This window comes from Lichenostomus cassidix, chromosome 25, assembly GCF_008360975.1.
Source record: "Lichenostomus cassidix isolate B80296 chromosome 25, HeHo_3.0, whole genome shotgun sequence".
In the NCBI taxonomy this organism is placed as follows: Eukaryota; Metazoa; Chordata; class Aves; order Passeriformes; family Meliphagidae; genus Lichenostomus; species Lichenostomus cassidix.
In genome coordinates this window covers 2606766-2619320 of record NC_139505.1, presented here as the reverse complement: position 1 = coordinate 2619320, position 12555 = coordinate 2606766, and the positions used below count along the sequence as shown (strand labels likewise).

Sequence of the window (12555 nt, the reverse complement as noted above, 5' to 3'; positions counted from 1 at the left end):
AAACCATCCAGGAGTGAGGAAAAGATCTCCAACATCTCCAAATAGCTCCAACTTTCTTTGGAGAAAGTCTTGTCCGACTCGAAATGCCGCAAAAAGCTGGAAAAACTAATCCTGGAAAGGATTTTTCACCCCGAAAATGAAAATTCTCCAACCCCAAAATGACCTCCGGGGTTTTTCCAGCTCAAATATTGACCCCAAAAAACAAGGAAAAATCATCGAGTGATGAATTCCTAACAGGGCGAGATGGTGGCTCTGAAATGGGGCAAAAAAAGGGCATTTTGGGGTTTTATAGCAGCAGAGTTTGGGGATATAATTTTCTGCTGTGACCGTGAGTGTTCAGTCACCACAGGAGCCTGGGACCTTTACATGCTCTGGAGGGAATATATTGAAAATAAATTTTAAAAAAATTTTAAAAATGCATATGATTTATAAAATATAAAATAAATGTAAAAAAAATATCAAATGAATATGGAATATAGAGTATGGAATATAGAAAATAGAAAATAGGAAATAGAAAATAGAAAATAGAAAATAGAAAATAGAAAATAGAAAATAGAAAATGGAAAATGGAAAATGGAAAATGGAAAATAGAAAAAAAATAGAAAATAGAAAATGGAAAATAGAAAATAGAAAATAGAAAATGGAAAATGGAAAAGAGAAAAGAGAAAATAAAAAATAGAAAATGGAAAATAGAAAATAGAAAATAGAAAATAGAAAATGGAAAATGGAAAATGGAAAATGGAAAATGGAAAATTGAAAATGGAAAATAGAAAATGGAAAATAGAAAATATTAAATAGAAAATATAAATTACTACGGTAATATAAGCAGAACTGCTAAATCCAAGCCAAAGAGCACACCCGATTTCTCTCGCTGCAAACATATCCAGACATGTCCAGCAGACAGGGTGAATCCAGGAAAAACGAATGGAATTCGCCCTAAGTAAGCCAAAGCGCAGAACAGAACGGGAGACAAAGAAAACAGAAATGCAGAAAAAAAAATGGAATTAACCCAAAGTAAACCAAAGTGCAGAACAGAACGGGAGACAAAGAAAACAAAAATCCAGGAAAAAAATTAATGGAATTAACCCAAAGTAAACCAAAGTGCAGAACAGAAAGGGAGACAAAAAAAGCAGAAATCACCTGAGCTCTCAAAGGAGTAAAAAAGTGAGATATGATAAATGGAGAGATCAGAATCCACCATGGCATTAAACCCTGTTTGTTCTGCACAAAAACCTCTCTGGTTTTCATTTATTCTGAATTTTCCCTCAGGGAATATTCACTCCCGCGCAGGGAAGAAATGCCTGGAGTTCCTCAGCCTGCCAAGACCCTTCTGCGGCTTGGCAAAAAGAGGCAAAGAGACACAACTCGGCTGCAGGAAAAGTTTATTCGCGGGCCGAGGGGCAGAGAGCTGGGGGTCCCAGCCAGCCGGGCCGGGGCTGCCAGGCTGCCGGAGCAGAGCTCAGCTCCTCCCCGCCGGGCTGAGCCCCCCGCGGCCGCTCGCCATGGGCTGCGGTGGCTCTAGCAGGAGCCGCAGGTGTCCCAGAGCTTCCTGCCGCAGCGGGGAAAGCCGCCCGGGCTGCGGGCAGGAGCAGCGCAGCCTCTGCCGGAGGTGCAGATTCCTGCCCAGCCCTGCGCCGCGCCAGCGCCGTAGAGACCCCCGAGCCCCAGGGAGCCCCCGAAGGCCGGAGCTCCGGCAGATCCCACCGCGGCTTGCTGCGGGAAGGAGCTGAGGATGGGCCCGGGGAAGGTGACCACCACGGGCGGCGGCTGGAGCAGCGCTGACGAGTCGGGGCACTGCCGGGCGCACAGCTCGTTGCAGCTCTCGGCGATGGGCTGCGGCACAGCCACGCTGGTTTTGGGGGGACACGGCTCGTAGCAGGACATCTCGGTGGGCTGGCGGTGAGGCTGGAAGGGAATTCCCAAAGTTAGGTTGTCATCGAGCAGGAGATCTCCCAGCTGAGCAGTTCCCTGTTCCCAGGGCTGCCCTGCAGCTCGAGTGGCCAAAGCCACCCTGGCTTTAACTCGCCCAGCGCATCACCACCCCTCAGCGCCCTGATCTCCACACCCAGAGACAACACAACCCCTGCCCGAGTCCCTCTGCCCAGCCTGGCTCTGCCAGACTCTGCAAGAGAGAGCAGCGATGGCCACAGAGGGCAGCCAGAGCCAGAGAGCCACAGAGGGCAGTGATGGCCAGAGAGAGCAGCGATGGCCACAGCGGGCAATGATGGCCGGAGAGCCGCAGAGGGCAGCGATGGCCGGAGTGTCACAGAGGGCAGTGATGGCCGGAGAGCCGCAGAGGGCAGTGATAGCCACGGGGAGCAGCGATGGCCACAGAGAGCAGCGATGGCCAGAGAGCCGCAGCGGGCAGCGATGGCCGGACAGCCGCACGGGGCAGTGCCCGAGCCACAGAGGGCAGTGCTGGAACTCTGTTCAGTCCGAGCAGAAGCTCTCGCTCGCTTACCCTTGTCCCTGAGGAGCAGAAGGTGACCAGGGCAGTGTTTGGCCGATCCAGGACCGGGCAGGGCTTTTATAGCAACCCGAGCATTGCTCAGCTCCGGCCAGGCCAGTCTGCGCAAGGACATCAGGGACATCAGGGACATCAGGGACATCAGGGACACTCCCTGCCGCTGATTCTGCTGCTGTTGCTGACGGTGATGATGATGATGATGATGATGATGATGGTGGTGATGATGACGATGATGGTGATGATGATGATGATGATGGTGATGATGATGATGGTGACGATGATGGTGACACCCGGGCCGCGCAGCCCCTGCCCCTCCCTGACTCAGCGTCCCCCAGGTGCCACCCCAGCACACCCCAATGCCCGAGCGTCCCTGCCCTTCCTGCCACGTCACATCCCGATGTCACCCAGGCTCCAGGGACACCTGCGAGGGGCTGACGGTGCAGCCTGGGGGTGGCCAGGGAAGCCACGAGTCAGCAGTGGCCGCAGCGAGGAGGTCACACCCCACACACGTGTCCCCACCTCCCGCCCCACCGCCGCGACCCCATAAAAGCTCTGCTCTGCTCCAGGGCTTCATCTGCCGCTCGGACCTCGCTCTGCTCACCCACAGCCAGGTGGGTCCTGTGGGGCTCCCAGCCAGGGGCTACCCAGAGCCCTCCCTGGCCACCACAGCTGTCCGGGCGGTGGCCAGGCTGGCAGCTCCTGGCACGAGCAGACCTTGGTGTGAGCGAGGAAGGAGCGACTTGGTCTGGGCTGGCAGGGCCAGGCTGGGCACAGAGACCTGGGCAGGGGCTGATTTGGGGTCAGGATCGTGATTGGGATTGATTTGGGATCAGAACCATGATTGGGACTGATTTGGGATCAGGACTATGACTGGGATTGATGTGGGATCAGAACCATGATTGGGATTGATGTGGGATCAGAACCATGATTGGGACTGATTTGGGATCAGGACCATGACTGGGATTGATGTGGGATCAGGACCGTGATTGGGATTTATTTGGGATCAAGACCGTTATTGGGATTGATTTGGGATGAGAACCATCATTGGGATTGATGTGGGATCAGGACTGTGATTTGGATTGATTTGGGATAAGAACCGTGATTGGGATTTACTTGGGATCAGGACCGTGATTGGGACTGATGTGGGATCAGGACCCAGATTTGGGCTAGCAGGGCACAGGGCAAGTGCTGAGCACTGCTGGCAACTCCGTGCTGCTTTGGCCTCTCCACCTCCAGGTCACTTGAGTGAAAACAGCCTCGCTCTGCCTGCAGATCTGCTGCATCCACTACCACAACTAAATCTCATTTAATTCCCTTCCAGCCTCACCGCCAGCCCACCGAGATGTCCTGCTACGAGCCGTGTCCCCCCAAAACCAGCGTGGCTGTGCCGCAGCCCATCGCCGAGAGCTGCAACGAGCTGTGCGCCCGGCAGTGCCCCGACTCGTCAGCGCTGCTCCAGCCGCCGCCCGTGGTGGTCACCTTCCCCGGGCCCATCCTCAGCTCCTTCCCGCAGCAAGCCGTGGTGGGATCTGCCGGAGCTCCGGCCTTCGGGGGCTCCCTGGGGCTCGGGGGTCTCTACGGCGCTGGCGCGGCGCAGGGCTGGGCAGGAATCTGCACCTCCGGCAGAGGCTGCGCTGCTCCTGCCCGCAGCCCGGGCGGCTTTCCCCGCTGCGGCAGGAAGCTCTGGGACACCTGCGGCTCCTGCTAGAGCCACCGCAGCCCATGGCGAGCGGCCGCGGGGGGCTCAGCCCGGCGGGGAGGAGCTGAGCTCTGCTCCGGCAGCCTGGCAGCCCCGGCCCGGCTGGCTGGGACCCCCAGCTCTCTGCCCCTCGGCCCGCGAATAAACTTTTCCTGCAAAGAGTTGTGTCTCTTTGTCTCTTTTTGCCAAGCCGCAGAAGGGTCTTGGCCAGCTGAGGAACTCCAGGCATTTCTTCCCTGCGCGGGAGTGAATATTCCCTGAAGGAAAATTCAGAATAAATGAAAACCAGAGAGGTTTTTGTGCAGAACAAACAGGGTTTAATGTCAGAGAGAACAGCAGCCGAGTGCAGGAAATCCAGGCGATTCCAGGGGATGCAGAACTCTGGGAGGAGGACCAGCGAGGGGATGGAGAGCTCAGGGAATTCCAGGGAGGATGAAGAGATTCGGATTTCCCGGTGGGATGGAGAATTTAGGATATCCCAGTAGGATGGAGGGCTCAGGGAATTCCAGGGAGGATGGAGAGTTTCGGATATCCCAGAAGGATGCAGGGCTCAGGGCACACCCGGCACAGCCTCTCCTGCCCCACGGTGTCCCCATGGCCCCCCCCACGGTGTCCCCACGGTGTCCCCACGGCCCAGGCTGGGCTCCAGGGGGGCTTCAGAAAACCCCACAGCTGCCGCGGCGGGATCGAGCCCATCGCTGGAAGCCTGGCAGGGAATAGCCCCCATAGCCCCGCGAGGAGAAGCCCGAGCTGTAGGAGCGACCGGAATTGCCCAGGGAGCCCCCATAGCCCCCCAGGGAGCCCCCATAGCCCCCAAAGGAGCCCCCATAGCCCCCCAGGGAGCCCCCATAGCCCCCAAAACCCCCACCCCCCCAACCCCCAACCCAAACCCGTAGCCAAGGGAGTCCCCATAGCCCCCATAGCCCCCTGACCCAAAGGAGCCCCCATAGCCCCGGGAGCCCCCATAGCCCGAGAAACCCTCAGAGCCCTGCCAACCCCCAGAGCCTCCATAACCTAGGGAGCCCCCATAGCCCTGGGAGCCCAAATCGCCCCCATAGCCCCCATAGCCTCCCGAGCCGAAGGAGCCCCTATACCCTCGGGAGCCCCCATAGCCCGAGAAGCCCCCATAGCCCTGCCAACCCCCATAAGGCCCCCAGCCGAAGGAGCCTCAAAGCCCTGCGAACCCCCAGAGCCCCCAAACCCTCCCAGATCCGAGGAGCCCCCATAGCCCTGCGAGCCCCCATAGCCCCGGGAGCCCCCGGAGCCCCCCGAGCCGAAGGAGCCCCCATAGCCCCGGGAGCTGCGCGAGCTGAACTCTTGCCCCGGCCAGGCCGAGGTGACAATGCTGTCCTGCGGGCAGGAGCTGAGCACGGGGCCCGGCAAGGTCAGCAGCACCGGCGGCGGCACGATCAGCGCTCGGGACTCAGGGCACTGCCGCACGCACGGCTCGTTGGAGCTCTCGGCGATGGGCCTGGGGCAGCTCAGCTCGCACGGAGCGCACGGCTCGCTGCGGGAGGACATCCTGCTGGGCTGCGAGGGGTCTGCTCCGAACTGGCTGGGAAAAATCAAAATTATTGAATATTGGCTGAGTGTGAAATCTGATATGTGCCCAGATATCCTGCTGGGCTGCGAGGGGTCTGCTCCGAACTGGCTGGGAAAAATCAAAATTATTGATCATTGACAGTGAAATCTGAAATGTGCCCAGATATCCTGATGGGCTGGGAGGAGTCTGATCTAAACTCTGAGATTCTGATCTAGACTCTGAGAAGAGTCAAAATTATTGAACATTGACAGTGTCTGAAATCTGAAATGTGCCCAGATATCCTGCTGGGCTGGGAGGACTTTTGAACCAAACTGGCTGAGAAAAATCAAAATTATTAAGCATTGGCTGAGTGTGAAATATCAGAGGGAGACATTTCATAGGTGTTAGCAAAGAAATCTCGTTCTGGTTTCAACTCCATCTTTCCTTCACCTTTCTCTCACCGTGTTCATCCTTGTGAGAGAAATTCTGTGCTGGAGAAATTCAACAAATCAGTCTGTAGCAAAGATTGGCTGGAAAGTGTGAGAGCAGAGGAAAGGAAGCCAAGAGGAACAGGAAATTCTCTCATTAATTTCACGTATTAATTGAGAATTCGTGAGGATGAGCGCCACACTCACCTGGTTCTCTGCAGGGATGGAGAAATATGGGAGAAATAGTCCCGAATGGGAATATTTATGAGAGAAACATTCCCACAAGTTTTTATGGGAGAAATATTCCCACAAGATCACTCAAGTTTTTAAATTTTGTGGCCACGCATTGGAACTGAAATGCCTGGGAAATGGTTATGGTAAAAATCTATATTTCATTCCCTAACGACCTTTGCCTAACCTGCCAATCCATAACATCAACGAATTTATGGGAAAAATTTGGGAAAAATAAGAATTTGGGGGTAAAGAAGTACAGAAAAGGATAGAGGAGTTGCAATCGGACTCACCTTGTTCACCGAGGAGGAAAACTCGGGAGATGCGGCTGGAGAGGCTCGGCGTGGCAACAGCTTTTATACATTTCCCAAAGTGCTTACAGGGACGGAACACCCGAAATCCCACACGGAGCAACCCTGACACCGAGGGATCGAATTCTGCTGGCCTTGCAGTGCCACTCCCCGAGATCTGAGCGGGAGTGACGGTGTCAGGACACAGCCGAGGGCCTCGGGGTGCTGATTGGTGAAATAATAATTAACCCAAATCACCGGCATTGGCTTGGGGTTCAATGAGTTCAGATTTATTAGTTTATCTGTTGTTTAAAAGTTGGGGTTTTTAAGTGAATCCCGTGAAAATCCATGGATTTGATGAGTTCAGATTTATTAGTTTATCTGTTGTTTAAAAGTTGGGTTTTTAAGTGAATCCCATGGAAATCCATGGATTCGATGAGTTCAGATTCATTAGTTTATCTGTCGATTAAAAGTTGGGTTTTTTAAAGTGAATCCTGTGAAAATCCATGGATTTGATGAGTTCAGATTCATTAATTTATGTCGTTTAAAAGTGGTGTTTTTAAAGTGAATCCCATGAAAATCCATGGATTCTATCAGTTCAGATTCATTAGTTTATCTGTTATTTAAAAGTTGGGCTTTTAAAGTGAATCCCGTGAAAATCCATGGAAAATGCGTGATGACGGGGAACAGGTATCAAAAAGTGAGAGAATATCAATTATCTCCAAATAATTTTTGGAGGAACACGAGGGGTTTTAAGATCTGCATTTGAAGCTCAAATGCCATGAATTCCTCATGAATTCCAAGGTGAATTCCTCATGAATTCCAAGGTGAATTCCTCATGAATTCCTCGTGAATTCCTCATGAATTCCTCATGAATTCCTCATGAATTCCTCATGAATTCCTCATGAATTCCAAAATGAATTCCCCGTGAATCCCAAGGTGAGATCCTCGTGAATTCCCTGCTGGCGTCAGAACGCCATGGAGGCAGCGACACTTCTGGAACGTTCCAGATCCTTCCAGGACAACGAGAGGCTCTGCAAAAAAACCCTCAGGAAATTCTGATTTGGTGAGTTGGACCAGACTGGAAAATTCAGCACCCAGAACTGGGAAGTGTGAGTTGAGGGCTCTGAGGTAAAATTCCACGGACAAAATGAGGTCATTCACAGGTCAAGAGATTTCAGAACATCATTTTGAGACAACTTTTGCTCAGAACAGAGCAAGTTAAACCCGAAAATTAGGATAATTTGCAATCAGGCTCTCATTTCCCCCCTAAAAATAAAGATATTTCAGCGAAATTCTGGTTCAGAAATGAAGAAGGAGCTACACTCGTTAATCCAGAGCATGGACTCGTCATCATCTCCCCAAACACATTAATTCTGAATAAAATAAATAATTCGGTATCAGGGATGAAAATCAAATCCCTGCCAGCGCTGAAATGATCAATCAGGGGCGGATTAGCGAGTCGAGGAGTGACATCGGTTGGCGTTTTTTTAAATTGCTCTTTCATAACCTAACTCCGAATAAATCCTCGTAATTCCCCTCCTCCGTGTAATGGGATAATAACAGAAATTGAGATCATTAATGAGTGTTTGTGTGGCAGTTTGGGGCGATTATCCTGCAGGCAGCTCTCGGTATTATCAGCAAATCCTGATGACACTTCACAAGCAGAGCGATTTTATAATTCGGAGGTGATTTATTGCCTCCCTTTTGCAATGTTGTAAAATTAGAAAAGGATTGCGAGAGGGAAGGAAAGAAATGGCTGCAGGATGTCCTGGAGTCATCCTAATAAAATGTGTTTTTATTTCATTATGACTTTATTAAATTCTGTCTTTTTCTGTAGCGGTCAATACTTTGGGGATGGGGGAAAAAAATTAAGGTTTTTAATGTAATTTTAATTGAATTTCTGGGAGCAGAGATTCCAAATGAAATCATGGAATGTTTGGAATTAGCTTTAGCTGGGATTTGGGATTTAATTGGGATTTTCCGGCCAAAAAAATTTCTGCCTCTCTGGGGACAAATTTCATGGATTCCCTACTCAACAACAAGCAGGATTTGTGTCCTTGCAGAGCCAAAAATTTAATTTTAATTGGGTGACCTGGTGAAGGTGGCACCACAAAGGGCTGCACGCCTTGGAAATATTGCATTAAAATGTCCATGAAAATGGGAATAAATCAATTAATCAATGACTCCATGGAAGTGTCACCTTGACCATTGAAATGTCCATGAAAATGGGAATAAATCAATTAATCGATGACTCCATTGCCACTCTTGGAGTCACCGTTTTGGGGACAAATTTTGTAGATTCCTCACTCAAAAACGTGGAAAATTTGTGTCCTCGCAGAGCCAAAATTTTCATTTTAGTTGGGTGATCTTCACCTGGTGGCACCACAAAGGGCTCCATGGAAATGTCACCTTGACCATTGAAATGTCCTTGAAAATGGGAATAAATCAATTAATCAATGACTCCATGGAGGTGTTACCTTGACCATTGAAATGTCCATGGAAATGGGAATAAATCAATTAATCAATGACTCCATGGAGGTGTTACCTTGACCATTGAAATGTCCATGGAAATGGGAATAAATGGGAATAAATGTCCATGGGAATGGGAATAAATCAATTAATCGATGACCCAATGGAAGTGTCACCTTGACCACTAAACTGCCCATAAAAATGGGAATAAATCAATTAATCGATGACTCCATGGAAGTCTTACCTTGACCACTAAAGTGTCCATGAAAATGGAAATAAATCAATTAATCAATGACCCAATGGAAATGTCACTTGACCATTAAAATGTCCACAAAAATGGGAATAAATCAATTAATCGATGACTCCATGGAAGTGTCACCTTGACCACTAAAGTGTCACCTTGACCACTAAACTGCCCATAAAAATGGAAATAAATCAATTAATCGATGACTCCATGGAGGTGTCACCTTGACCATTGAACTGCCCATGAAAATGGGAATAAATCAATTAATCAATGACTCCATGGAAGTGTCACCTTGACCACTAAAGTGTCACCTTGACCACTAAACTGCCCATAAAAATGGAAATAAATCAATTAATCGATGACTCCACGGCCACCCTTCCCCTCCAGGCTCCCAACCCCCTCTGAGGAGCAGATTGCCATCAGCGGTTGTGTCACAGCAGGCTGGGAGGGACAATGCTGAGGTGACAGAATCGCAGCGCCCACTGCCGCGGTGGTTTTGTAACAAACGATCACGAGAGGCAGCGGGGTGGCTGCGAGGAGGATATAAAAGGTGTGATCACCCCGAGATCTCCATCCAGCGCTCCTCATCCATCCCTGACGAGAAACAGGTGAGTGTGGAGCTCATCCTCAATTAACACGTGAAATTAATGAGAGAATTTCCTGTTCCTCTTGGCTTCTTTTCCTCTGCTCTCACACTTTCCAGCCAATCTTTGCTACAGACAGATTTGTTTAATTTCTCCAGAGCAGAATTTCTCTCTCAACGACGATCATGGTGAGAGAAAGGTGAAGGAAAGGTTGAGTTAACATCAGGACCAGATTTCTTTGCTAACATCTATGAAATGTCTCCCTCTGATATTTCAGACTCTGTCAATGTTCAATAATTTTGATTCTTCTCAGTCAGTTTGGTTCAAAAGTCCTCCCAGCCCAGCAGGATATCTGGGTTCATTTCAGATTTCAGACACTGTCAGTGTTCAATAATTTTGACTCTTCTCAGAGTCTAGATCAGAATGTCAGAGTTTCGATCAGACTCCTCCCAGCCCAGCAGAATATCTGGGCACATTTTAGATTTCACACACAGCCAATGATTAATAATTTTGATTTTTCTCAGCCAGTTTAGATCAGAATCCTCCCAGCCCAGCAGGATATCTGGGCACATTTCAGATTTCAGACACGGTCAATGATTTATAATTTTGATTTTTCCCAGCCAGTTCGGAGCAGACTCCTCGCAGCCCATCAGGATGTCCTCCCGCAGCGAGCCGTGCGCTCCGTGCGAGCTGAGCTGCCCCAGGCCCATCGCCGAGAGCTCCAACGAGCCGTGCGTGCGGCAGTGCCCTGAGTCCCGAGCGCTGATCGTGCCGCCGCCGGTGCTGCTGACCTTGCCGGGCCCCGTGCTCAGCTCCTGCCCGCAGGACAGCATTGTCACCTCGGCCTGGCCGGGGCAAGAGTTCAGCTCGCGCAGCTCCCGGGGCTATGGGGGCTCCTTCGGCTCGGGGGGCTCCGGGGGCTCCCGGGGCTATGGGGGCTCGCAGGGCTATGGGGGCTCCTCGGATCTGGGAGGGTTTGGGGGCTCTGGGGGTTGGCAGGGCTTTGGGGGCTCCCGGGGCTATGGGGGCTCCTTCGGCTGGGGCCTTATGGGGGTTGGCAGGGCTCTGGGGGCTTCTCGGGCTATGGGGCTCCCGAGGGTATAGGGGCTCCTTCGGCTCGGGGGCTATGGGGGCTAGGCGATTTGGGCTCCCAGGGCTATGGGGGCCCCCAGGTTATGGAGGCTCTGGGGGTTGGCAGGGCTCTGAGGGTTTCTCGGGCTATGGGGGCTCCCGGGGCTATGGGGGCTCCTTTGGGTCAGGGGGCTATGGGGGCTATGGGGACTCCCTTGGCTACGGCCGTTCCCTGGGCTATGGGGGTTATGGGGGCTATGAGGGCTCCCTGGGGGGCTATGGGGGCTCCCTGGGGGGCTATGGGGGTTATGGGGGCTATGGGGGCTCCCTGGGGGGCTATGGGGGCTCCTTTGGGGGCTATGGGGGCTCCCTGGGGGGCTATGGGGGCTCCCTGGGGGGCTATGGGGGCTCCCTGGGCAATTCCGGTCGCTCCTACAGCTCGGGCTTCTCCTCGCGGGGCTATGGGGGCTATTCCCTGCCAGGCTTCCAGCGATGGGCTCGATCCCGCCGCGGCAGCTGTGGGGTTTTCTGAAGCCCCCCTGGAGCCCAGCCTGGGCCGTGGGGACACCGTGGGGACACCGTGGGGACACCGTGGGGCAGGAGAGGCTGTGCCGGGTGTGCCCTGAGCCCTGCATCCTTCTGGGATATCCGAATCTCTCCATCCCGCCTGGAATTCCCTGAGCCCTCCATCCTACTGGGATATCCGAAACTCTCCATCCCACCGGGAAATCCGAATCTCTCCATCCTCCCTGGAATTCCCTGAGCTCTCCATCCCCTCGCCGGTCCTTCTCCCAGAGTTCTGCATCCCCCGGGATCGCCTGGATTCCCCGCGCTCGGCCCTTGCTCTCCTCTCCGATATTAAATCCCTGTCTGTGTTGCACAAAAGCCTCTCCGGTTTTCATTTATCCTGAATTTTCCCTCCGGGAGCAAAACCCCCGCGGGGATTCTTCCCGAAGGATCTGCCCTGCTCGGCCTCCGTTCAAAAGGCGGGATGGGAGTTTAATTAACGCGACGTTGAGGAATGTTTGTTTGGCAATTCGCCGTCATTACCTTCCCCCGAGGTTCTGAGTAATTCCGCTCTCGCTCTGCGGATTGCAGGTGACACCCCAAAGGTCCCTCCGTGGCCGCGACAATTAGCAATTGAGAGGTGATCTATTTAGCCAGCAATTAAAACGTAATTGCAGCAGTTTCTAGACTAGCAGGGAGACGAAGGAAGGAGGAGAGGGAAGTTTTTGGGTTGTTTTTTTGGGTTTAAATGTCCTTCCTGGGTTGGTTCAGCCTGGAGAAGAGAAGCCTTGGGGTGACCTAACTGCACCTTCTGAATTCCCACCCGAATTTATTCCCAATTATTAATTATACTGGGCGATAATTTATTATTTCTGCAAAACAACTTTGGTTTTCCCATCTCTTTCCCCCATTCGTTATCAGCCAAGAATGATTATTTTACTTTGTAATTCCAGAAAATATCCCCTACCAAAAAAACGAGGATATTACTCATTGCTTGTGTTTATCTGTGATTAACTCCTGGGTAATTAGCGCGGTGTAAT

The 12555-nt window shown here is 51.7% G+C and overlaps 4 protein-coding genes across 6 annotated transcripts; 2 read left to right on the top strand and 2 right to left on the bottom strand.

Moving 5' to 3' along the window:
- Positions 1-1365: 1365 nt before the first annotated feature.
- Positions 1366-2510, bottom strand: LOC146427325 (scale keratin-like). Its single transcript, XM_085082492.1, has 2 exons — positions 2462-2510; positions 1366-1905 (listed from the first exon to the last, which is right to left on the bottom strand). Exon 2 carries the CDS (start codon positions 1882-1884, stop codon positions 1519-1521), a length of 366 nt encoding a protein of 121 aa, XP_084938618.1. The 5' UTR covers positions 1885-1905; positions 2462-2510; the 3' UTR covers positions 1366-1518.
- Positions 2511-2962: 452 nt separating this feature from the next.
- LOC146427324 (scale keratin-like) lies at positions 2963-4317 on the top strand. Its single transcript, XM_085082491.1, has 2 exons — positions 2963-3078; positions 3789-4317. The coding sequence occupies exon 2, from the start codon at positions 3810-3812 to the stop codon at positions 4173-4175; it is 366 nt and encodes a 121-aa protein (XP_084938617.1). The 5' UTR covers positions 2963-3078; positions 3789-3809; the 3' UTR covers positions 4176-4317.
- Positions 4318-4822: 505 nt separating this feature from the next.
- Positions 4823-5687, bottom strand: LOC146427323 (uncharacterized). The gene is made up of 3 exons (XM_085082210.1): positions 5351-5687; positions 5085-5234; positions 4823-5040 (listed from the first exon to the last, which is right to left on the bottom strand). Exons 1-3 carry the CDS (start codon positions 5685-5687, stop codon positions 4823-4825), a joined length of 705 nt encoding a protein of 234 aa, XP_084938336.1.
- Positions 5688-10559: 4872 nt separating this feature from the next.
- Positions 10560-11540, top strand: LOC146427322 (uncharacterized). Of its 3 annotated transcripts, XM_085082475.1 has the most exons (3): positions 10560-10955; positions 10999-11060; positions 11145-11540. In XM_085082475.1, exons 1-3 carry the CDS (start codon positions 10592-10594, stop codon positions 11538-11540), a joined length of 822 nt encoding a protein of 273 aa, XP_084938601.1. In that variant the 5' UTR covers positions 10560-10591. The 3 variants fall into 3 exon arrangements, with proteins under 3 accessions (XP_084938601.1, XP_084938603.1, XP_084938602.1); XM_085082477.1 differs by lacking the exon at positions 10999-11060 and having other exon boundaries at positions 10560-10928; positions 11119-11540; XM_085082476.1 differs by lacking the exon at positions 10999-11060 and having other exon boundaries at positions 10560-10928; positions 11110-11540.
- The last annotated feature ends 1015 nt before the right edge of the window (positions 11541-12555 follow it).